Below are 25,383 nucleotides of genomic sequence, written 5' to 3'. Positions count from 1 at the left end.
ATCTAAGGAAATTAGCAATGATTTCTTAATAGTCTTCTGAAGTGGTTGGATCAGTTTATACTTATATCAGTGTATGAAAGTTCGCATTGCTGAATATGCTTGGTTTTATCAACCTTTACTTTTAGCCATTCTGGTATGTTTGTATCTCATTGTGCTTTGAATTTGCATTTATTTTGAAGTATATATTCAAGCCTCCAGCTTATATTTCAATTGGGTTTATCTCTTCTTCTTGATTTGTAAGTATTCTCTATGATTTAGAATTGACCCTTTTATCAGCCAAATGAATTGCAATATTTTTGTCACTCTGGCTTGTCTTTCATCTTCATAATGGTATCTTTTGGTGATAATTTTAATGTAGTTAAATTTATTTTTTTATTTTATGGTAAACTTTTTTGTGTGTCTTGGTTTAAAAAAAAACCTGTTTCTATACCAAAGTTATAACGATTTTCTCTTATGTTATTTTCTGGAAGCTTTTATCATTTTGCCTTTCACACTTAAAGTATACCTGAAATCGATTTTTTCATATGCTATAAAGTAGTTGTCTCATTTTTCCCACATGAATATTTTCTCAACATAATTTATTGAAAAAAACGTTTAATCAAGGTCTGAACTACTACTTCTGTTTTAAATCAGGGATCCGTATATGACCAGTCTGTTCAACAGCTCTCTGTTTGTAACCACCCAGTGGATTCATCTTGCCTGCTGCCTAGACAGAGCCGATTTATCAAGACAGAAATTACAGTAGAGAAAGAGTAATTCACACAGAGCTGGCTGGGTGGGCTACCGAGATTTATTATTACTCAAATCAGTCTCCCTGAGCATTTGGGAATCAGAGCTCTTAAGGACAACTTGGTGGGTGGGGGGAAGCCAGAGAGCCGGGAGTGGTGATCGGTCAGGTCAGAGATGAAATCAAGGGAGAAAAGCTGTCTTCTTGCATTGAGTCAGTTCCTGGGTGGGAGCCATGAGATCAGATGAGCCAGTTTATCCATCTGAGTGGCGCCAGCTGATCCACTGAGCGCAGGGTCTGCAAAATATCTCAAGCATTGATATTAGGAGCAGTATAGGGGAGGGTCAGAACTTGTAGCCTCCAGCTGCATAACTCCTAAACCGTAGTTTCTTTTTTTCTTTATTTTTCTTGAGACAGAGTCTCACTGTCGCCAGGCGCCAGGCTGGGGTGCAGTGGCAAGATCTTGGCTCTCTATAACCTGCGCCTCCCGGGTTTAAGCAGTTCTCCTGCTTCAGCCTCCCGAGTAGCTGGGACTACAGGCACGCACCACCACACCCAGCTAATTTTTGTATTTTAGTAGAGATGGTGTTTCACTGTGTTGGCCAGGATGGTCTCGATCTCTTGACCTTGTGATCCGCCTGCCTTGGCCTCCAAAAATGCTGGGATTACAGGCATGAGCCACCACGCGCGGCCCTGAACCTTAATTTCTAATCTTATGGCATTAGTCCTACAAAGGCAGTCTACTTCCCAGGCAATAAGGAGGTTTGGGGAAAGGACTCTTATGTTCTTTGTTTTAAACTCTAAACTAAGTTCTTCCCAGAGTTAGTTCAGCCTATGCCCAGGAATGAACAAGATCATCTTAGAGGTTAGAAGCAAGATGGAGCCGGTCAGGCCAGATCTCCCTCACTACCTGTTACAGCCTTGTGATGGCAGTTTCACGTTCATTGGTCTCTTTCTCTGATCTCATGACAAAACTGTTAGCGGTGAAGAGATCTGAGTTACCCCGAGTTACCGGCAGCATATCCATGAGGCTTGGTCCGTAGCAACTTCAGTCCTTGCCTCCTCAGAAGAAAGAAGTAGACTGAGGGACATGAAGCAGAAAAAAGGGCTGGGCGCGGTGGCTCACGCCTGTATTCCCAGCACTTTGGGAGGCCGAGGCGGGCAGATCACGAAGTCAGGAGATCGAGACCATCCTGGCCAATATGGTGAAACCCCTCTGTCTATTAAAATACAAAAAATTAGCCAGGCATGGTGGCGGGCGCCTGTAGTCCCAGCTACTCGGGAGGCTGAGGCAGGAGAATCGCTTGAACCCGGGAGGCAGAGGTTGCAGTGCTCCGAGATCGCGCCAGCTTGACGACAAAGCAAGACTCCGTCTCAAAAAAAAAAGGCATAAAAAAGAGCAGGAATGGAAGTTTATTTAAAAAGGCATTAGAACAAGAAAGGAAAGAACTGGAAGACAGTCAAGTGGGCTCCTAAAGGCCAAAGAGAAAAGTGGGAGAAGAGCCGATCACCTGATCCTGGGACTGTATAGGCTCGCTTCCTTACCTTTGGAAGTGAGCATGCGCAGTGTGTTTATGGGGTGACACGCATGCGCTTCTGAGCGCCCCCGCCCCCCTGTCTTTTATATTTGTATTTGTATTTTTTGAGATAGAGTCTCACACTGTTGCCCAGGCTGGAGTGCGATGGCTCAGTCTCGGCTCACTGCAACCTCCGCCTCCTAGGTTCAAGTGATTCTCCTGCCTCAACCTCCCCAGTAGCTGAGCTTACAGGCACACACCACCACACCTAGCTAATTTTTGTATTTTTAGTAGAGACTGGGTTTTGCCATGTTGTCCAGGCTGGTCTCGAACTCCTGACCTCATGTGATCTGCCCGCCTCAGCCTCCCAAAGTGCTGAGATTACAGGTGTGAACCACCACATCCAGCCTCCTTTGATTTTAATTGGCTGACTTTTTCCAATTTTTTGGATGATTGCACTGATTTTTAACCTTACTTTGTATTTATGCATTTAAGATACACGTTTTTCTCTAAGTGGGGCATCAGCTGCATTCCGCCAGAAGTCTTCATCTGGTACATTGCAATATCTACCTCTGTTTTTATTTTTTGTTTTATCCAGTGGTTTCTGTTCCTATTCTGTTCCTCCTATGCTTGTTTTTATATTTGTTGTTCACATTTTAAAAATTTTAAGCATGTATTTAAAATTATTTGTAAATAATTTGAGGACTAGAATTGTAAATAATTTGTAAATAATTTGAGGCCTAGAATCTTTTTTCAAAAGAGATTCAGATTTATTTCTAGTAAGGTATTTATAGTACTCATAATCCAGGATTATCTTAAGCCAATTTCAAGATTTGAGATGATTAAAACTAGACTGCAGGCCTGTGAGGGTCATTATAATTTCTGGTTCACCCTTATCTAGATGCAGTCCTTTGAGTCTAAACCCAAGGTGTATGGGTTTTTTCAGATCCCCTTTTCTCTTTGAGGCTTGTTTCTCAATTTTTGTCCCGTTAACTGTTAGCTACGTTTGATAAAAGCTTTGAGGGAAAATGGCCTCAAATGCTAGACTCATCTTTCTAGGTGTCTTCTGTTTTTTTCTTTTTTCTTTTTACTTGACTGTTGCAATGAAATAGGTGTCAGTTTTGATCTAGAATCTCAATTGGGTAATTCTTGACTGCCTTGATAGCTTCCATGGACTTGGCAGGGGTGCAGAGATTGAGAGAGAGAGAGAGAGAGAGTCATAAAAGTAATAACTATTCATTGTTTAAAAAGACTAATGGGCAGTGCCATGAAGTTCACAATGAAAACAAAGAGAAACCAGCAACCCTTTCCCATACATTTCCTTTTCTATTTTTCAAAGACAGCTACTTTCAGACCATCTGTTTCTTTTGGTATTTGCCTTCATACTTCCAAACCGTGTACATATATTCTTACAGTATAATTGAATGCTATAAAAAATTATGCGAATGAGTTCTTCTTCTGGAAAGGATACATAAAAGGTAAAATTTTTGACACCCTGAATGTCTGAACATTCCTTTATTATACTGTTAACTTTTACTAATATTTTAGCTGACTGTAAAATGCTAGCAAAAATATTATTTTTTCTTGAAGGTATTTCCCATTGTTTACTCACTTCCAGACTGTTGTTAATAAGACTGATTGAGTTGTCACTTATCATTGTTTGCATGTGACGTGTCTCCATCCTCTTCACCTTGATTACCCACTCTTTCAATATTTTTCTCCTTTGCCAACCATGCTGGAATTCTGTGATAAGCTTGATGTAGTGCTGTTTTCGTTCTTATGCTGGCCTTTTACGGGGCATCCTTTTGATCTAAAATGCTTGTCCTTTAGTTCGAGAAACTTTTCTTTTATTATTTCTTTAATAGTATCTTCTCCATTTTTTGTATTTCTATATTTCTTTAACTCCTGTTGATTGGCTGTTGGATCTCCTGGACTGAGCTCCTGATGTTTTTGCCTTTTGTCTCCTGTTGTGTCCGTCTTCTGGTCCTTTTGTTAACACTACCACGGAGCTTTTCTCAACTTCATTGTGTAAAATTTCTGTAGAAATTTTTTTTACTTATGTCATTTTTTTTTTTTTAATTTCCAAGAGCTCTTTAGGACCCTATTTAAAAATTATCTTCTCATCATGTTGCATGAATACAGTATCTTAAGATACTGAGTGTTTCTAATTTTGGTTAAATATGTGTTCTATTTCTCTGTTGTCTTTGAATTTCATTTGGTTTCATTTTCTTTGATGTAGAAAACTTTTCTGAAATGTCCATAATTATCTGACTCTTTCCATCTTCTAAAAATGTGGTGCCTTCATATGGCCACGTTTTCTCTTCTATTCTCTTTATTCTTGCAGGGCTCCAACTCTTTATTCTTTCAGTAACACTTCAGAGGATTTTTAGAGGGAGAAGATGTGAACTTGTGTATATAATTCACCATTCTAGCTGAAACAGATATGTTTTAAGCAGCATTATGCATTCCTTTGTGTTTCTCTGTCACATTCTGAGAAACAGAATTGTTGGGGTCTGGTTTTTTGATCAGTTGTACTTAAGTTGTGAATGAACAGTAATGTACGTTTTGTTTTCTGCATTTTGTCTACAGGTTTCAAAAACTTTTAACAAACAAGTCACACATGTTATCTTCAAAGATGGCTACCAGAGCACTTGGGACAAAGCTCAGAAGAGAGGCGTAAAGCTCGTTTCAGTGCTCTGGGTTGAAAAGTAAGCAGTTTCTCTCTTACTTTTTTCCTTAAGTATTTAATACTGAAAAAGTGTGGAGATACTTTGCACAGATCACAGAACCAGTTTGATTTTCATATTTTCTGTGCCTCTTACCTCACCAAGTAAGGACATCCTCTAGTCTCAGTTTCTGCAGTACAAAAATGGGTATACTATAATACCTAACTTTGCCTAGAGGGAAAAGGAGCCTGCAGGTCCTAAAACTGGGGTATACAAGGTGGATTTAAGAAGCAAGAGGGAATGTGATGAAGCGGATTGTGTTAGTCAGCAAGCACTGCTGTAACAAAGGACCACAGAATGGGTAGCTTGAACAACAGAAATTTACTTTCTCACAACCCTGGAGGCTGGAAGTCCAATATCAAGGTGTCCACAGGATTGGTATCTTTTTATTTATTTATTTTTTTGAGACTGAGTCTTGCTCTGTCGTCAGGCTGGAGTGCAGTGGCTGGATCTTGGCTCACGGCAGCCTCTGCCTCCCAGGCTCAAATGATTCTTGTGCCTCAGCCTCCTGAGTAGCCTGGATTACATGCGTGTACCACCACGCCTGGCTAATTCTTGTGTTTTTAGTGGAAACAGAGTTTCACCATATTGGCCAACCTGGTCTCAAAGTCCTGGGTCCTGGCCTCAAGTGATCCACTCGCCCTTACCTTCTCATTACAGGTGAGCAACTGCAGCCAGCCTTGTTTTTTCTTTTGTTTGTTTTTTTTGTTTTTGTTTTTGTTTTTTTTGTTTTTGAGACAGAGTCTTGCTCTGTTGCCCAGACTGGCATGTAGTGGCACATGTCAGCTCCACTTCCCGGGTTCAAGTGATTCTCGTGCCTCAACCTCCCAAGTAACTGGGATTCATCTCCACCTCTGCCTTAAGTGATTCTCCTTCCTCAGCTTCCCAAGTAGCTGGGATTACAGGTGCGCACCACCATGCCTATCTGATTTTTGTATTTTTAGTAGAGATGAGGTTGTATCATGTTGGCCAGGCTGGTCTCAAACTCCTTACCTCAGGTGATCCACCTGCCATGGCCTCCCTAAGTGCTAGGATTACAGGCATGAGCCACCATGCTTGGCCCACACAGTTTTGATTACTGCAAATTTGTAGTAAGTTTTGAAATTGGGAAGTATGAGTCCTGTGATTTTGTTTTTCATTTTCGAGATTGTTTAGCTATCTTGATTTGGGTTCCTTGCTAAGATTGTTTGGCCATCTTGTTTCGGTTCCTTGCATTTCTGTATGAATTTTACGATCAGCTTGTCAGTTTCTTTAAAAACAAAAAAGACAGCTGGGCTTTGGTAGAGATTGTATTGAATCTAATTAGGAAAGTGTTGCTGTGTTTATAATATTTGATCTTCCAGCCCATGGAAATGGGATGTGTTTCTGTTTCAGGTCTCAAATTTCATTAAGTGATATTTTCTAGTTTTCAGTATATAAGTTTTATACCCCCTGGGTTAAATTTATTCCTAAAATTTTTGTTCATTTTCATGTAAATGAAGTTGTTTTCTTAATTTTTTTTGTCTTTTTCTTAATAGTTTTTAAGTTGTTAGCTGTTAGTATATAGAAATGCAGGTGATTTTTGTATATTGAACTTATATCCTGCAAATTTGCTGAACTCGTTTATTAGTTTTAAATAGAAAAATTAATTGGTTCCTTAGGATTTTCTATATGCAATGTTGTGTAATTTTGTAAATATAGGTTTTCTTCTTCATTTCTAGTCTGGTTGCCTTTTATTTTATTTTATTTTACCTATTTGTTCTGGCCAGAACCTCTAGCACAGTGTTGAAGTGGTGAGCATGGGCATCCTTGTCTTGTTCCTCATCTTTGGAGAAAAGCTTTCAGTATTTCATTATTTAGTATGATGGTAACTGTGAGTTCGTGTAGATGTCCTTTATCAGGCTGAGGACATTGCCTTCTGTTCAGGTTGCTTGTTGTTTCTTCTTATTAAAGGATGTTAGATATTGATGTCAAATGCTCTTTTGCATCTATCGATCATGTGGTTTTTGTCCTTTGTTATATTAATATGTTATAATTGAGGGGTTTTGTATGGTGAACCAACTTTGCAGTCCTAGGATAAATCCTACTTGTCATGTTATTATATGTTGTCATCTTTCCTTTTTAATTGTTGGAACAGGCTGGATGTGGTGGCTCACCTATAATTCCAGCACTTTGGGAGGCCAAGGTGGGTTCACCTGAAGTCAGGAGTTTGAGACCCGCCTAATCAATATGGTGAAACCCTATCTCTACTAAAAATACAACAAGTAGGCTGGGCGAGGTGGCTCATGTCTATAATCCCCGCACTTCGGGAGGCCGAGGTAGGTGGATCATGAGGTCGGGAGTTCAAGACCAGCCTGCAAGATGTTGAAACCCTGATTGTGCTAAAAATACAAAAGTTAGCCAGGTGTGGTGGTAGGCACCTGTAATCCCAGCTATTCGGGAGGCTGAGGCAGAGAATTGCTTGAACCCGGGAGGCAGAGGTTGCAATGAGCTGAGATTGCACCACTGCATCCCAGCCTGGGCAAGAGAGCGAGACTCAGTCTCAAAAGAATAATAATAAAAACAGTTTGCTAGTGTTATGTACTTATTCATTTAGCATCTGTGTTCATAGGGGATACTGATCTATAATTTCCATGTTTTACTTGGTGTCAGAGCAATGCTGGCATCAGAGACTGAATTACAATGTGTTACTCAGTTTTTGAAGAGTTTGTAAGGTGTTATTTCTTCTTTAAACACTTGATAGAATTTACCAGTGAAGGCATTTGAACCTGGCTGCTTTTTGTTTTTGTTTTTGTTTTTGTTTTGAGGAAAGTTTTGAGTCAGGTTTAGTAGCTTGTATCTTTCTAGGGATTTTCCAGGTCATCTAGGTTATCTAATTTGTTGGTATTCACTTACTCATAGCATTCTGTTACATTCTTTTTTATAAGGTCAGCAATAATTCATTCTTAATGTTAGTAATCTCTTTTTTTTCTTTTTTGATACAGAGTCTTGCTCTGTTGCCCAGGCTGGAGTGCAGTGGCGTGATCTTGGCTCACTGCTGCCTCAACCTCCCGGGTTCAAGTGATTCTCCTGCCTCAGCATCCCGAGTATCTAGGATTACAGGCATGTGTCACCACGCCTGGCTAATTTTTGTTTTTTTAGTTGAGGTGGGGTTTCACCATGTTGTCCAGGCTGGTTTCACACTCCAGACGTCAGGTGATCTGCCCACCTCGGCCTCCCAAGGTGCTGGGATTACAAGCATGAGCTACCTGGACTGGCCTCTTTCCTCTCTTTTAATGCAAGTGTTTACAGTTATAAATTTCCTTCTAAGCACTGCTTTAGGCACATCTCACAGGGTTTTGTGTGTTGTATTTCCGTTTTCATTCATTTCAGAGTGTTTTCTAGTTTCCCTTGTGATTTCTTTGATTCAGTGGTTATTTAGAAAGTTCTCTTTTAATTTCCACATTTGTGAATTTGGCAAGTTTCTTTTCGGTTTTGAGATTTCTTTTTTTTGTGGTTGGAGAACATATTTTGTATTATTTCTGTCTTTTAAAATTTATTACTTTAGGAGCTAACATACGGTATATACAGCAGAATGCTAAATGTACAATGTATGTTCTGAAAACAATATGTATTCTGCTATTGGATGAAGCGTTCTATAAATAGGCATCCGATGGCTCTAGTTGGTTTATACAGCTTTTTAAGTCTTCTGATTCCTTCTTGATCTCTGTCTAGTTGTTCTATCCATTATTGAAATGGGGGTATTGTAGTCTCCAACTATTATTACTGAATTATTTCTCCCTTCAGTTCTGTCAGGTGGCAACACATTTTGTTAGGTTTCCTTTATCTGAAAATGTCCTTAATCCATTATCATTTGTGAATAATATTTTCATGGATATACAGTTCCAGGTTAACAGTTGGCTTTTTCTCCCCCAACTCCTTTTTTTTTTTTTTTTTTTTTGACACAGAGTCTCGTTCTGTCACCAAGCGCCAGGCTGGAGTGCAGTGGCGCAATTTTGGCTTACTGCACCCTCCGCCTCCCGAGTTCAAGTGATTCTCCTGCCTCAGCCTCCCGAGTAGCTGAGACTACAGGTGTACGCCACCATGCCCAGCTAATTTTTGTATTTTTAGTAGAGACGGGGTTTCACTATGTTGGCCAGGATGGTCTCCATCTCTTGACCTTGTGATCTGCCCGCCTCGGCCTCCCAAAGTGCTGGGATTACAGGCGTGAGCCACCGCTCCCAGCCTCCCCCACCAACTTCTTAAAGGTGTTTTCCAGTCTCAGTCCTTTGTTGTATTTCCTGAGAAGTCTATAGTTATTCATGTAATTTCTCTATTATAAGAGTAATGTGGCTGGGCACACGGTGGCTCACACCTGTAATCCCAGCACTTTGGGAGGCCAAGGTGAGTGGATCACCTGAGGCCAGGAGTTTGAGACCAGCCTGACCAACATGGTGAAACCCCATCTCTACTAAAAATACAAAAATTAGCCGGGTGTGGTGGCAGGCACCTGTAATCCCAGCTACTCAGGAGGCTGAGGCAGGAGAATCACCTGAACCCAGGAGGTGGAGGTTGCAATGAGCCGAGATTGCAGCACTGCACTCTAGCCTGGGCAACAAGAACGAGATTCTGTCTCAGAAAAAAAGGAAAAAGACTAAGGTGTGCTTCTCTGGCTTTGTCAAGATTTTCTCATTATCTTTCACTTTCAGAAATTGAAGTGTCAGGATATGGCTCTTTTAAGCTTATTTTGTTTAGATTTTCTAGAACTTGTTGAATATGTAGTTACCTGTTTTTCTAAAGATGATTAGTTTTGGGGCATTATTCGTATATCTTTTCTGCCCCATTTCTTCCTTTTTTCTGATTAGCTATATAGCTTTTTCTAATTAGCTGTATACCAGGGATTGGTAAAGTTTTCTGTAAAGGGACAGATAGTAAATATTTTAGGCTTTGCGGGCCATATGGTCTCTGCTCAACAGCTCAACTCTCCTGTGGTGTAAAAAGAGTAGAGAATAAGTAACCAAATGCATGTGTCTGTGTGACAGCAAACTTTACTACAAGTCTGGCAGTAAGCATAGTAGTTCGCCAGTCCTTTCTGTGTAATATAACTTTTAAATGCTTCCATTTGTCCATAGTGCTCTGCTTCTTGTTCATTATTGTTCAGTCTTTTTTTTCTGAAGACAGATGATTGATCTGTTTCCAAGTTCATTGACTTTTTTCTTCATCAAATCCATTCTGCTACTTAGTATTTATTTCAGATAATTTTGAGTTCTAACATTTCTACTTGGTTTTTGTAAACATTTTTTTTGTTTCATTTTCAAGTGAAATTTTTCATCTTTGCTTTTCCTCTCTTTTGTTATGTGTATTTTCTATTACCTCAATGAATGTAGTTCTGAATAGTTGTCTTAATGACCTTGTCTGATAATTTCAAGGTTGGCATCTGTTTTGTTGTTTTTCTTTGACAGTGTGTCAGATTTTTCTGGCTCTTCATATGACAAATAATTTCAAATTGTATTTTGCACATTGTAAATACTGTGTAGACTCGATTCTTTTGTATTGTCCCAAAGAGTATGACATTTTTGTTTTAGCAAGCTATTAACTTGTCATTAAAGTTAAATGCATACTTTCATGTGGGCAGTTGCTTAGATGGGCTCCTTAAGCTTCAGGTTCAAGCTGATTTGTTTGCCTCAAGCACATGTTGTTCAGGAGTCAGCCAGAGACTTGAACTTCTATACTTAGAATTTGGGGTTTCTCTTCTGGTTCTCTTACTTCCTGAGTCCTCACCTTATTTCTCTGGTGGCCCTAGGTACCCAGGCTCCTTTCCCTGGTCTCTTCAGCCAGAAAGGAGGCCGGAGCTTCTGCTTCAGTGCCCACTGCGCCGCACCACCTCCCATAGAGACTGTGGCTGCCTTTAGGGGACAGACAGAAAATGTGGTGATGCCCAGGTTCTTCTGCTTCCTTTTAAAATTTGCCTGTTCTTTTTCTTTTTTTCCTTCCAGCTTTCAAAGCTCTCACGTAGTTGGTGTATTTTATTTTTTCTTGTATTTCCAGGATGTATAGCTTGTAGTTCATCTGTATTTGTACATTGGTTTGTTAGGAATACACAGAATTGGAACTTAGTTTGTTACTTTTGAAGCATCTGATGCCAGTCTAGTTCTTCTTCCCTTGGAAATTATTTGATCTTTTTGTCTGGAGACTCCTTAAGGATTTTTTTAAGTCTCATAGCTTTACTGTAATATGTTTTGGATTGATCATTCCAGTTCTGGCTTGGCCTTTTCAACAGATTCAGGTCTATATTTCTGTAAAAGTTTGTTGGATTATAGTTTTAAATATTCTGTTTTATTGTTTTGCCTTTCTTCTGGAATTCCAATTATATTACGTTGGGCCTGCTTAGCTATCTTTTATTTCAGCCACTTTGACTTCAACCCTTTTATATTTTTATATATATGTTTATACACAGACACATAAACACACACGTATATACATGTACACACACATACACACATATATTTTTACCCCAAATACTCATTTGACAGGATTTGTTTTTGTTTTTTGAAGACAGGGTCTTGCTCTGTTTTTTGGTTTTTGGAGACAAGGTCTTACTCTGTTGCCCAGGCTGGAATGCTGTGACTCAGTTGCAGCTTACTGCTACTTTGACCTCTAAGGCTCAGTCGATCCTCCCACCCCAGCCTCTGCGACTGTAGGCATGTGCCACCATGCCCAGCTATTAAAAAAAAATTTTTTTTATACAGATGGGATCTCACTGTGTAGCTCAGTGTGGGCCCAAGTGATCCACTCACTTCACCCTCTCAAAGTGCTAGGATTACTGGTGTAAGCCACTGCACCCAGCTGACAAAATCTGATTGAAGTTCAAGGGTTTTATTACATTATTCAGTTTTGTGTTTGGTTTGATTTTGGGGGGTGTGATGGGTTTTCTTCAACTGAAATGATTTGCTTTTTGTTTTTTTCAAAGACATTTTTTTAAGTGGATGAAGTGTATTCTGTCTATTTCCATTTATTATATAGGCTGAGTGTCTGTCTGGTCAGAGCATCCTCTTCTGTCAGTTCTGTCTTGCATGGTTTCTTGTATAGGTGTTGCTGGTGGAGGGAGAAGGGAGGGGCTCGTGTATCTCGTTTGTCTTTTGTTTCTATAGGATTCTTAAACGTTTTTCTCTTAGTTCCTTCTTTTTCTTCACTGCCATTTGTTCAAGGGCTGCCACTTCCCCCAGAACTGATGCTTTTCAGAGCCTGCCTGTCCTAACCTTGCTCCCATTCAGGCCCCTTCCCTGGAGAGGGTGCTGTGAGCTATGTGGTTTCTGTGTTGTGGCAGTTGTGTTGGGTAACCTTTTCCTGAGAGTTCTTTTACCTGTGCTTCCTGTAAGTCCTCCAGGCTATGCTGCTTTTTATGGAGTCTTAAGCCTATTCTCCCCAGCTTTCTGCATCCACAGACTTGCAGCTGTGTTGGAATTTGGATTATATTTCTACTTATAGGTCATCCGAATTTGTGCTGTTACCTCCATATCAGTGAGAATGTAGGTCATGTGTGTCTTTTATTTAAGTTTCTTTTATATTTTCTGCTTTTTGAGGGAGGGAATTGGGGAAGATTCAGTATCAGGCAGCTGTCATTGTTTTCTCTACCTCGTCTCCTTATGGAGTCTATTGAAATGGCCTGTTGATTTTTATCTCAAAATAGATCTCTCATAGATCTTTATCTCTGCTATTACTCCCACAGTCCAGACAACTGTCATGTCTTGCTGCAGTTACTGCAGCAGCCTCCTGCCTGCCTGCCTGTGTCATTTTGTTTCTTAAACATCAGCAAGTGTAACTAACCCCTTTTGTTACTAGTGGAAGGTATCCAAGTTACTGGCAGCAAATCCGTATGGGTTTGCAGCAACTTCAGTTCTCTGCTCCCCAGAAAAAAGAATTCGACTGAGGGCATAAGGCAGAAGAGACAGAGCCAAGTGTCAGAGCAGGAGCAGAAGTTTATTTAAAAAGTTTCAGAACCGGAAAGAAAGGAAAGTACACTTGGAAGAGTCCCAGGCGGGCACGGAGGTCACATGTGATGTTTTACCTTGATCCTAGGATTTGTAGGCTCGCCCTTTCCCGTGATTCTTCCCTTATGGTGGGCTAAGGGCATGCAGTTTAGGAAGCTGTATGCGTGCCCATCTGAGGCTGTCTTCCCATTTCTCCGCCATTTTGTCTCTTAATGCGCATGCCCCTGAAATTGCCTCTCCCTGGCGTCTGCATTCAGTTAACACTTTAGTACAGGAGGTGTGGACCATCAGGAAATGGCCTATCCCTGGCGCTGGCTGCCAATTTATCACTTTTAGAGAGGCAATGTGGTCATTGCTGAGCCATCACCCGACATTACTAGTGGGTGATAGAGCCCTCTCCTGCCCGCTCATGCCTAACTACCTGCAACACTTCAACACATAAATCAGCTTTATCCTTCTGATGAAATGGCTTAGAATTAAGTGGTCTATAGCAGGGAATGGCAAAATATAATTCCCCCGGCCAAATCCACCCTGCCATACTGTTTATTTTTTTTTAATGGCCCATGAGCTAAGAACGGTTTTTAAGTTACAGGTTACAAGAAAAAAAAAAAATTCAAATGTTTACTATTTCATGACATTTTTATTTTATAAAATTCAATTTTAGTATCCATAAATACAATTTTATTGTCACACAGCCATGTTCGTCGGCCGATGTGGTCAGTGGCTGCCTCTGTAGTACAGCTGTAGATTTGAATCCTTGTGGCAGAGACCTTATGGCCCACGAAGGCTAAGACATTCACTACCTGCCCCTTTACCGAAGTTTGCTGACCCAGGTTCGGTGTCGTGTGTGATTGTCCCCTTCCTTTCCAATGTCAGCTGTTGCCCTCACCCTTGTTTGCCTCTTCCAAATGTTCTGGGCTTCCAGGTCCCCAAGGCCACTCTCTTTTTCTGCCTTTAGTTCTTGGCCTGTGCTGAGAACTCGGCACCCTCTTCCTGATTCTAAACCCAGTTTTGTGATCAGCTCCTATATACATGTTGCATTGCAAGGTCGTCTTATCAAAAGAGCTTCCTCTGTCCCCAGTTGACAGTTCAAGCCCTCTTTGTTATTCTCTATGTCAATGCCTTTTTTTCCTGTGTGTACTGTTAAAACTTACTTTGTTCATTTGACTGCTTTACCTGTCTGTATCTCTAACCATGCATTTGGTCTTTCTATTGTAATATAGACTCTAAGAGCAGCTACATGTCTGTCTTATTTATGGTTGTGTTTCCAGTAAGAATCTTTTTTTTTTTTGAGATGGAGTTTCACTCTTGTTACCCAGGCTGGAGTACAATGGCGCAATCTCGGCTCACTGTAACCTCCACCTCCTGGGTTCAAGCAATTCTCCTGCCTCAGCCTCCCGAGCAGCTGGGACTACAGGGGTGCACCACCATGCCTAGCTAATTTTTTTGTATTTTTAGTAGAGATGGGATTTCACCATGTTGACCAGGACGGTCTCAATCTCTTGACCTCGTAATCCACCTGCCTCAGCCTCCCAGAGTGCTGGGATTATAGGCGTAAGCCACCGCCCCCGGCCTCCAGTAAGAATCTAACATGCCTCTGCTTCATAGTAGATGCTCAGTAAATATTTATTCTAAAAAATTATGAACAAAGGAAAATTTGCTTAAGTGGCATAGAGATATTAGAGAAAATGCCATGGGGGAAATGACTCGAAAAAAGAACCATATTTTAAAAGTTGGATAGAAATGTGGAGGAAAGAGTGCAGAAGAAGAGACCTTTACAGGAAGCTGAAGATGCCTGGACAAAAGTTAAAACAGTAGGCAGTTCTGTATCTAAATAGGCCTCTCAGCTAATCCTACTTTGGAGTGATCACAGATTGTTTTATCCTGAGAGTTTGGGATTCTTGCTCTGCTTTGTTGGCCAGCCCCTGACACCTTCCTCTCATTCCTTATCCCCTTTCTCTTTCTATTTCTGCCTGTCACCAGCCCCAACCTCTTTCTCAAGGGGCTCATGCAGACTGCATAATACTTGTAACTTCATTATCCAAAAACAAACTTTTTTTTTTCTTCTGGAGATGGTGTCTGACTCTGTCACCCAGGCTGGAGTGCAGTGGCGTGATCTGAGCTCACTGCAACCTCTGCCTCCCAGTTCAAGCAATTCTCCTGCCTCAGCCTTTCAAGTAGCTGGGGCTATAGGCATGCACCACCATGCCTGGCTAATTTTTGTACTTTTAGTAGAGACAGGGTTTCACCATGTTGGCTGGGCTGGTCTTGAACTCCTGACCTCAGGTGATTGACCTGCCTTGGCCTCCCAAAGTGCTAGGATTACAGGTGTGAGCCACCATGCCTGGCAAAAGCAAACTTTTCAGGTCCTCAAAAGTGAACTTAATCTCTTGGCATTTTCAATAGAAATTCTTTCTTTCTTATTATTTATTGTAATACAGTCACAGTTTTATTACTGGTTTTTAGATCTCCTTTTGTTATCTTAAAAACATAAACTTTCTTTTAGATTAAATGTGCTTATATTTAAATATTTTGTTTTGTTTTGTTTTGTTTTTTGGGATGGAGTCTCGCTCTGTTGCTAGGCTAGAGTACAGTGGCACAATCTTGGCTCACTGCAACCTCCACCTCCTGGGTTCAAGCGATTCTCCTGCCTCGGCCTCCCGGTAGCTGGGACTACAGACATGCACCACCATGCCTCTCTAAGTTTTTTCGTATTTTTAGTGGAGACAGAGTTTCACCATGTTGGCCAGGATGGTCTCAATCTCTTGACCTCGTGATTCACCTCCTTGGCCTCCCAAAGTGCTGGGATTACAGGCATGAGCCACTGTGCCTGGCAATGTGTATATGTTTTTAAAGTGAAAAATCCTCACCAATTTACCTCTGTCCTCCTTCCACTAAGTTAGGGGAAACTTACCATTGACTGTTTGGAATATATAGTTTCAGACTTTGTACTAAACATATAAAACATATGTAAGTTACTAATAATGTATATTTCAAAATTACTCAAAGAATAGATTTTAAATGTTTTCCCTACAATGATGGATATGTTAATTAGCTTGTTATAATCATTCCATAAGGTATACATAAATCACATTATACTCTGTAAATATACAGTTATCTGCCAAATGAAAAAATTTAAAAAGTGTGTACATGTACATTTATATATTTATATTTATATATACATCCATGTGAATAAGTAGATTTTATTTTTTTAATGGAACACCCATTTTTTTTTTTTTTTTTGAGACGGAGTCTGACTCTGTAGGCCAGGCTGGAGTGCAGTGACACAATCTTGGCTCACTCACTGCAACCTCTGCCTCCCCAGTTCAAGCAGTTTTGTGCCTCAGCCTCCCGAGTAACTGGAATTACAGGCACCCACCACCACGCCCAGCTAATTGTGTGTTTTTAGCAGAGATGGGGTTTCTCCATCTTGGCCAGGCTGGTTTTGAACTCCTGACCTCAAGTGATGCACCCGACTTGGCCTCCCAAAGTGCTGGGATAACAGGTGTGAGCTGCTGCTCCCGGCCATACTTCTTTAGTTAACTATTTATTACAGGACATTTTTCCCCTGTCTGTACATGCAGATATATCCCACGTTAAAATATATATTTAAGAATCTTTTGTAGTAGCTGTCCAGTAATTTATATAACCAGTCTCCTATTGGTGAATATGGAATTTTTCATTTCTTTTTTTTTTTTTTCAGTTAGAAATAGTACAACATTAAGCTTCTATATATATTACCTTTTTCCAGATGAGAAATCTTTCCATAGGTTTAAATCCCAAAAGTGGGCTGTTCAGTTCAGAGAGTTTACGTATATAAATATGATGGATGCTGCCAAATTACTTTCTGGAAGGAGTGTACTGGTTTCCATTCTTTCTAGAATTATCAAATAATACCTATTTCCCAGTACCTTTGCTTATATTGTGAGTTACTAGTTCTTTTAGTCTTCTCTAATTTGTAGAAGAAAAATAATACTGTTTTTATTTGCATTTCTCTGATTTTTTGTGAGGCTGAATTTTCTTCAACAGGACATAGAGATAAGAGCCAAACTGACCTATATGTTTGATGTCATGCATGTTCTTTTGCGGTGAATTGCCTGCCTATCCAATGCCATAGCTCATGGTTCCCACTGCAAATGTGAACATTAACTACGCCAGGTCACTAGGTGTCACTAGAATCCCATTCTGTTGGGTTCATTCTGGGAATGTTCTTTTTAAGATCAAATGGCAACTGATAAAATTTTGACATTTCCTTTAGATGTAGAAATTTTTACCTTGAGGAAAAAATAAATAAAGGTGAAAGAAATAAAGGTCAGCTTAGTCCTCACTCTAAGTTCCATTGAAGAAAGTTTATCATTTTTAAACAATTGCAAGCTAACAGCTAGTTTGGAAATACAGTTCACAGGCTTTGTCCTTGCTGGGCTGAGAGTTGGTTGCTGACCAAAGGCCATCACCCCCTGCGTTTAGGGTTTGCTATAAACAAGGACGTTTTCCCACATAAGCACAACACAGCCGACATTAGCACTGCTGCCCTCCTCCTGGAATCCTCAGACTCCATTCCTGTCCCACCAGCAGCCAGCTCCATTTCTCACCTCCTCAGCCTTCTCACCCTGCAGCCATTCCTTGGTCTTTCATTGGCTTCTGTGACTTTGACATTGTTGAAAGTCATTGACCAGTGAGAGGAACGTCCTTCAGTTTGGGTCTTTCTGATGTGTCCTCCTGAGGTCCCATCAGCATGTAACAGTGGATATGCAGCCACCTAGGACCAGGTGAATTACCCGCTGGGCTCTAGGTTCCTCCAGCAGCACCTAAGTTAACTTGCTACGGTCGTTCCAGACCACAGAAGTGCTGCAGGCTCTCACCCCGGTGCGGCTCGCCTGCTCTCTCTGCCAGCAGAGCACTATTATGCAGACTTCTGCAGTCTCCTCCTGGGTTCTTCCTTGTGCCACAGGGACACACATGAAGGATTGTGTGCTTGCAGACTAGAATCTTCAAAAGATGTGATTCAATTTTTTACTTTGCCTTAGTGGCTAATGCAGTGTCCTCCACATAGAAGATTCATTTACTTTTCCTGATTTGTTGACTTATTGACTGGGCTTAGATAATAAGATACTGATGATGGGCAGTTTGGCACAAGAGTTGTAGCAAGGTTGCAGGATTGGCCCAGGCGAAGATGGGTGTCGTCCTATGGGTAGAATGGGAGCTGGTGGTCCCTAGCAGACCTGGCAGGTGTGCTGTGGGAAGTACTGGAGTGAATTGGCTCTCTGGGGAAAACAAGCTCATCAGAGCAGGGATTCCCAAGGAGAACGTTGCTGCTTTGATTTCTGTTGGCTCTGAGGCAGCAGCAGTTGGCAAATGAAGGTCAGAAAGTTGGTTTTCTGTTTAGACACATCTCTTGAAACACTTTGTTTTGACCACTAGATGGTGGGATAAAGTTATCATTTTACATTTCTGAAGAAAAATAGAAATCTAATTGGAAGCTGTTCTGTTCCGTTAGATTTTGCCTGTTCAGTAGATTTTGGTTGGGTGCCTGGTGAGTTTCAGTGTCACAGCTTTAGTGTGTTACCACATGTGCTAAAGCACAGCTGTTGGCATATAGAATGGCATTACCTGCAGTAAGTACCACTTACTTCTTCATAGTGAGTAATGATAGTTACACCCAGGAAGATGAATTTCAGGGAGAGCATCTCTGTGCACCCCAAATCTTACCACTCTGAAGGATAAGTGGTTGGGAAGCTTATCTCAAAGGGAACAGAACACATCTTCCACAGCTGTGTAACGTGTGCCAGGCACATGTTTTACTCGGTTGTGTCAAACCTTTCCCCAAACTGCTAACTAAAGGATACTTACTCGTTTTGTAAACTTTGGCAAATGATCTTCTGTGCTCCTTGGTTTTCTGTGTTGTGCAATAGGAGGCAACCGTAGTGGCTTTTCCAGCACGGTTGGTGTGAGGCTTCTCATGAGCTGGCTGACCTTTGTCCTGATGATGCTGGTGACTTTAATACTTTGTATTTGATAACATGATTATCTAGGGTCTCCTCCACGTCTTTCATCTAGATGCATCTCAGCCAACCCCTTTTGCTGTTCCCTTACTTGTAATAGTGGTAAATCGGTGACATTTTGCTTGAGTAAGAAGAAGTAACTAAAAACTTCTCATGCCTAAAATTGGTAATTAAGGGAACTTTTTAAAAAGAAGCACACCTAAAAAACATTTTCTTCCTTGTTCTCTTCCACCCCTCCTCCTTTTCCCATCTCTTTTCTTACATCCAGCATTCTGCCCACCCCATTATTGTAGGCTCAGATAGTGGGTTTGTTTTTAAAATCAGCTTTATACAAACATTTACATAAAACAAAATGTAACCATTTTAAGTATACATTCACTGAGTTTTGACAAATACATATACCTGTGTCACCACCACAACTAAAATATAGGGCATTTTCATCACCCCAAAAGCCCCCTCATATCCATTCGCTATCAGCTTCTTTGCCTCCTCCTCCCACCTCAGGGCAGCCACAGATCTGGTTTCTGTCCCTAAAGATTAGTGTCACCACTTCTGCAGCTTCAGATCAGTGGAGTCATCCAGATTGTACCATTTTGTGCCTGACTTCTTTCACTGAAGGGGATGTTTTTGAGACTTGTCCATGTTGTGTATAGCAGTGGTTTCATTTCCTTTTATAGCTGGGTAGTATTCTATTACAGGCATATACCACAGGCTACCAGTTTGATGGACATGGGATAGTTTTCCATTTTGGGTCATTATGGATAAAGTTACAACAGACATTTGTGTTTGCATCTTGTATACTTTCATTTCTCTTGGATTATTACCCATACTTTTCCAAGGTGCTTATGGCGCTGTGTATTCCTGCCAGCAGTGTGTGAGGGTTCTGTTCACTCCACATCTTCACCAATACTTGTAATTTATCCATCTTTTGAATTTTTGCCATTCGGGCGGATGGGTAGTTGTATCTCATGGTTCTTTTTCCCCAACAGTGTTTTAAGATCTAATTCTCATGCTACACAGTTTAACCAATTAAAGTACACAATTCATTGGCTTTAAATATACAGTCACGTATTGCTTAACAACAGGGATGCCTTCTGAGAAATGGATAGTTAGGTGATTTTTTGTGTGCAGCCATCATAGTGTGTATTTACATACACCTGGATGACATAGCTACTGCACACCCAGGCTCTGTGGCACAGCTCATTGCTCCTAGGCTACAAACCTCTACAGCGTGTGCAGTTGTAAAACAGTGCTAAGTATGTGTGCATCTGAACATATTTAAACTTAAAAGGTACAGTAAAAATATGGCATAAAAGATAAAATATGGTACACCGATATAGGGTGTTGACTGAATGGAGCTTGTGGGACTGGAAGTTGCTGTGGGTGAGTCGCTGAGTGAGTGGTGAGGGAATGTGAAGGCATAGGGCGTTACTACTGTACACTACTGTGGACTTTATACACACCGTACACTTAGGTTACATTGAATGTAGATTTTTTGGAGCAGCTGTAATAACTGATACTATAACATTTTTTAGAGACAAGGTCTTGCTCTGTCTCCCAGGCTGGAGTGCAGTGGCCACAATCATGGCTTACTGCAGCCTCAACCTCCTAGGCTCAAGCAATCTTCCTGCCTCAGCCTCCTGAGAGCTGAGACTACAGGCATGTGCCACCATGCCAGGCTAATTTTTTTTTTTTAATTTTCGTAGAGATGGCGGTCTTGCTATGTTGCCCCAGCTAGTCTCCAACTCCTGACCTCAAACGGTCCTCCCACCTCCGCCTCCCAAAATGTTAGGATTACACATGGGAGCTACTGACCCAGCTCCTCCCATAAGTATATAATCTATCTCTTTGTTACTTGTGTTTGTGGGGGGGTCAGAAAAAAACCTAGGTTATTTATAATACCTAATACAATGTGAGTGCTATGTAAATAGTTAATATACTCTATTTTTTAAATTTGGCTTTCCTATAACTTTTTTACATGATAAACTTTGTAATTTTTTAAATTTTTTGACTCTTTTGTAATAACACTGTAAAATACATTGTACAGCAGTACAAAAATACTTTGTTTATATCTTTATCCATTTTTTTCTATTTTTTAATTTTCGTTTTTACTTTCCACACTTAAAAAAAAAAATAACTAGGACACAAAAACACACATTAGCCTAGGCCTACACGGGATAAAGATCATCAGTGCGTCACTAGGCAATTGGACTTTTTCAGCTCCATTATAATCGTATGCGATCACTGTTGTGTATGTGGTCTGTCATTGACCAAAAGGTTGTTAGGCAGCACATGCCCGTATTCACAGAGTTGTGCAACCGTCACCACAATTTTAAAACATTTTCATCACCTCAGAATGAAACCTTGGACCCCTTAGCCCTATTCCCCATCCTCCCACTAGCCAAGGCAGCTGCTAATCTACTTTCTGTCTCTGTGGATTTTCCTATTCTGGACAGTTCATATAAACGGAATCATAATACATGGCCTTTGTATCGGGCTTCTTTCTCTTAGCATAATGTTTTTAAGGTTGATCATGTTGTCATCTGTATTAGAATTTTATTTCTTTTTATGGTGGAATCATGTTCCATTGTATGGGCATATGTGTGAGTGTGTGCACACACACACAAACCAAATTATTACAAAGCTTTTTTCACCCTCAATTCCTGTTCACAAGAGGCGGCTCCTTTCACACATGTGGCTGCTTCTGCAGATAAGCTGTTTAGTGACCTCCATATTGCTAAATACTCTGGCTGTATTGCTGTTTTGGTTTTTCAGTTTCAGATATTATCTAGTGACTTTCTGATAGGGAAGTGGGAATTTCGTTTTTAATCGGCCCCTCCCAGGGCATCCCACTCCCACATAGATGTTTGCATGGACACATTTATGTGCAGGCTCTTTCCACTCTTTATTCCAGTGTACATGATACACGTTGGTTAAATCAGTAGTCTATGTCGACATCATTATGACTGTGGAAGTTGTGTGCTAGGTTGAATCTCAAAGTGAACCACGAAAACACATCTTTTCATGGAAAACTTTTTGTTTTCCTTGAGCTTAGCCTAGTATCCTTCGAGTCCAGAGCTTCTCAGGCTTGAGTTGTCGGAACACAGACCCAATGCTCATTGGTGCTGGGTGGTGGTGAGTGGGCACAGGCAAGGAGGGTTGCTGCGTCTTCTCAGCTTTCTACCCTTTGCCTGCTGCCTCCTGCCCTCTGCCCCCTGCCGCAGCCCTGACTGCTTGCTCTGGCTTCACCTGTGCCTCTGGCCCTTGAGTGGTTCTGAGCTCCAGATGGACTCGTTCCCCGCCCCAGCTGCCAGGCTTGAGTTTTCTTTTTTTTTTTTTTATTTGTTTGATTTCAGTTCCCCAGACAGCTCTTATCTACTCTTTATTTTTGTTAGTTTATGTCTTTTTGTTTTCCTTTACTACCATTTTATTGGGGTTTTGGGAGTCAAGAGAAAAGCATGTGCTCAGTTCACCAGATTTAACCAGAGGTCAAAAACTTTCCATTTTTATTGTCGAAATATTATTCACTTAAGGATTCCCAGTCCCCGTCTTAGTCCCCAGCTGCCTTTGCTGAATCTTTGGTGTCTCCTGCCTCAGTTATTGCAGTAGTCCCTGACTGACCTCCTCGTTCTCAGTGCCCTTGTCTTGGACCGGTGACCTGCCCACGACCTCTCCCTTACACCTCTCCCCATGCCCCAGAACCCACAGGTTGGGGTCTAAGCTTATTGGCTTGGAAAGTATAACCCTTGGATCACAAGAATTTTTTTTATGTTTTCCCAAAAATGTCACGCTCTTTGCTCCACTGTGCTTGAATCTGTGCTCTGCTTCCAAATGGAAGATCTGTATCCTCCCACGTCTACCTCATTGTCACAACTGAGTCTGGTGATCATCTTTGACCTGAAGCTTTCCCTGAACCATACTTGTTATGCTCCTTTTTGCTTCTTTTCTGCCTGGTTGTACTTCTCTTGTTACAATTACTGCCTTGTATTCTTTTTTAAATTTGTACGTTTTTGCAGATTTCTCTTATGCCTGGCTTAATAGACAGCAGTTGCCTTCTCAGATCTGCCTCTGCATTCGATGTATTGGGATAGCATATCATTTTGCTTCTGAAAACTCCACCGCATTGTATACTCAGGAGATAATGTGAAACAAAAATGGAAAATCATATGTTAGTATTGTTATAAAGATAATATTGTCCGGGCATGGTGGCTCATGCCTGTAATCCCAGCACTTTGGGAGGACGAGGCGGGTGGATCTCAAGGTCAAGAGATTGAAACCATCCTGGCCAACATGGTGAAACCCCATCTCTACTAAAAATACAAAAAATTAGCTGCGTATGGTGGCGCTTGCCTGTAATCCCAGCTACTCAGGAGGCTGAGGCAGGAGAATCGCCTGAACCTGGGAGGCGGAAGTTGCAGTGAGCCAAGATGGTGCCACTGCACTCCAGCGTGGTGACAGGGCGAGACTCTGTCTCACACACACACACACAGACACACACACACACACACAAAATAGGATTGACTTTGCACACTCTCAGAAGGGTGTCAGGGACACCAGAATGAGATTTGCTACACTAGTGTCACTTACCACACTACATAGACCAGACTGTACCATACAGAGGCACATATTTCTGAAACCTCCTTCATTCCTAACATATTTTGTAGAAATTCCTGTATCAACACACATATGTGTTTTTTAATTGCACTGTACTTTAATTATTGCCTGTTAGATGTTGAACAGTGATAGGGCTGTGAGGGATAGTCGGAGAGGTGATTACAGAGGCCTTAGTATAAAAACGCTTAACCAGCAAATGATTGAGAACAGCCTGTAAACATGGGAGTGATAGGAGGTTTTTATCTGGTTTGGGGAAAAATGAGTAAAATGCTTTAGGATTAATATTTCAGTAATGTGTGTGTGAACTAGAAGAGGAGAAACAAACAGCAGGGCAGGAGAGCATTGAGAACATCATTATAATTATTTAGATTTGAGGGACAGAATGCTAAGAAGGAGATAACGGTTACAGGAATCCAGAGATACAAAGGTGGACGGATAAATATCAGGTGCGAGCACAGACAGGGCAGCAGGAGGAGGCTTGGCAATGCGGGGCATGGGTTGCATACCCAGGCCTTGGGGCTGATGGTGCTGTCTGGACAGAAACACAAAAAGGACAACCCAATTTTGTAGGAAAGATATGTTTTCTGGCCTCAATTTCTTTACGTCCCTTCTACCTCTAAATTACCTGTTTTATGGCCTGTTTACTATTAAATGATCCGTTTCATAGCATTTACTCATGCCTTTGTGAGTACCATTCACTAATAATTTTGAAGTATGCTACAAGTCAAAAATTGTTGCCTAAAAATTACACTTCCTTTACCTGCCTCTTGCTTCTCTTATACTTAAACACCAGATAGAGACGATTTTGGGAAGTTTGGTTTATAATGACTTTTGTATTTGCTGTGGTATTTATTTTTTAAAGGTCTGTTAAAATGACCTAGGTACGGATTTCTTAAATTGCTGATACAGGTGCAGATTTAGTGCTGTGTCAATGTATAATGGAAGCAAATACTGACTAGACTACCTTAATTTAATTATACAGATGCAGGACAGCCGGAGCACACGTTGATGAATCATTGTTCCCTTCAGCTAATATGAAAGAACACTTGCCAAGCCTAATTAAAAAAAAGGTAAGTACATGGTTTCAGTGTAGACAATGGCAATTAGGAATTTATTCATTTTATTTTTTTTATTTCTAGAAAATAAAACTTCCACAAATACATTCAAGAGTTAGTCTTAAGTATGTTATTGATGATGTTGTTCTTTTCACATACCATTTCTAGTGAATTAAAGATTATTTTATCCTATGAATTCTTCGATAGCATTTGTAGGAAGTGGAAGAGACCGTGGTTGGCCATGGGGGAACTAAAAGGTGCTGAGAGACAAGCAGACGTTCAGGTGCTTTGGCAATCACTTCAGAATGAAGTTTGTTGTCTGTGGCACAAATACCTGCATTCTTTTTAGCCAGAAAAATCTCACAAGTCGGATGGACGTACATCCAAATGTGCAAAGTCATTTACTAGAGAAAATCTGCTGTACAAATACAGTTGTCCTTCAGTATCCATAGGGGATCAGCTCCAGGACCCCCGCCAGATACCAAAACCCACTGATGCTCAAGTCCCTTATGTAAAATGTGGTAGTATTTGCATATAACCTACACAAATTCTGCCGTATACTTAAAAAAATATATTGTAGAGACAGGGTCTTTCTATGTTGCCCAAGCTAGTCTCAAACTCTTGGTCCCAAGTGATTCTGCTGCCTCAGCCTCCCAAAGTGTTGGGATTACAGGTATCAGCCAATGCACCTGGCTCCTCCCATATACTTTAAGTAATCTCTGGTTTACTTATAATACCTAATATAATGTCAATGCTTTGTAAATAGTTCTTATACTGTATTGTTTTTTAATTT

General features: G+C 40.8%; 1 protein-coding gene across 2 annotated transcripts in view; it reads left to right on the top strand.

Moving 5' to 3' along the window:
• MCPH1 (microcephalin 1) overlaps window positions 1-25,383 on the top strand; it is a 245,463-nt gene that overhangs the window by 5,753 nt on the left and 214,327 nt on the right. For both annotated transcript variants that reach the window (XM_021667159.2, XM_064369790.1), the window contains exons 3-4: window positions 4,834-4,952; window positions 24,518-24,605. In XM_021667159.2, the coding sequence (XP_021522834.2) occupies window positions 4,834-4,952; window positions 24,518-24,605 (207 nt within the window). The remainder of the gene's footprint in view (window positions 1-4,833; window positions 4,953-24,517; window positions 24,606-25,383) is intronic.

This window comes from Aotus nancymaae, unplaced genomic scaffold, assembly GCF_030222135.1.
Source record: "Aotus nancymaae isolate 86718 unplaced genomic scaffold, 86718_ANA_hifiasm-v0.15.2.pri h1tg000090l, whole genome shotgun sequence".
NCBI lineage: Eukaryota > Metazoa > Chordata > Mammalia > Primates > Aotidae > Aotus > Aotus nancymaae.
Note: the sequence above shows the minus strand (reverse complement) of the source record. Positions and strands in the feature narration are given on the sequence as shown.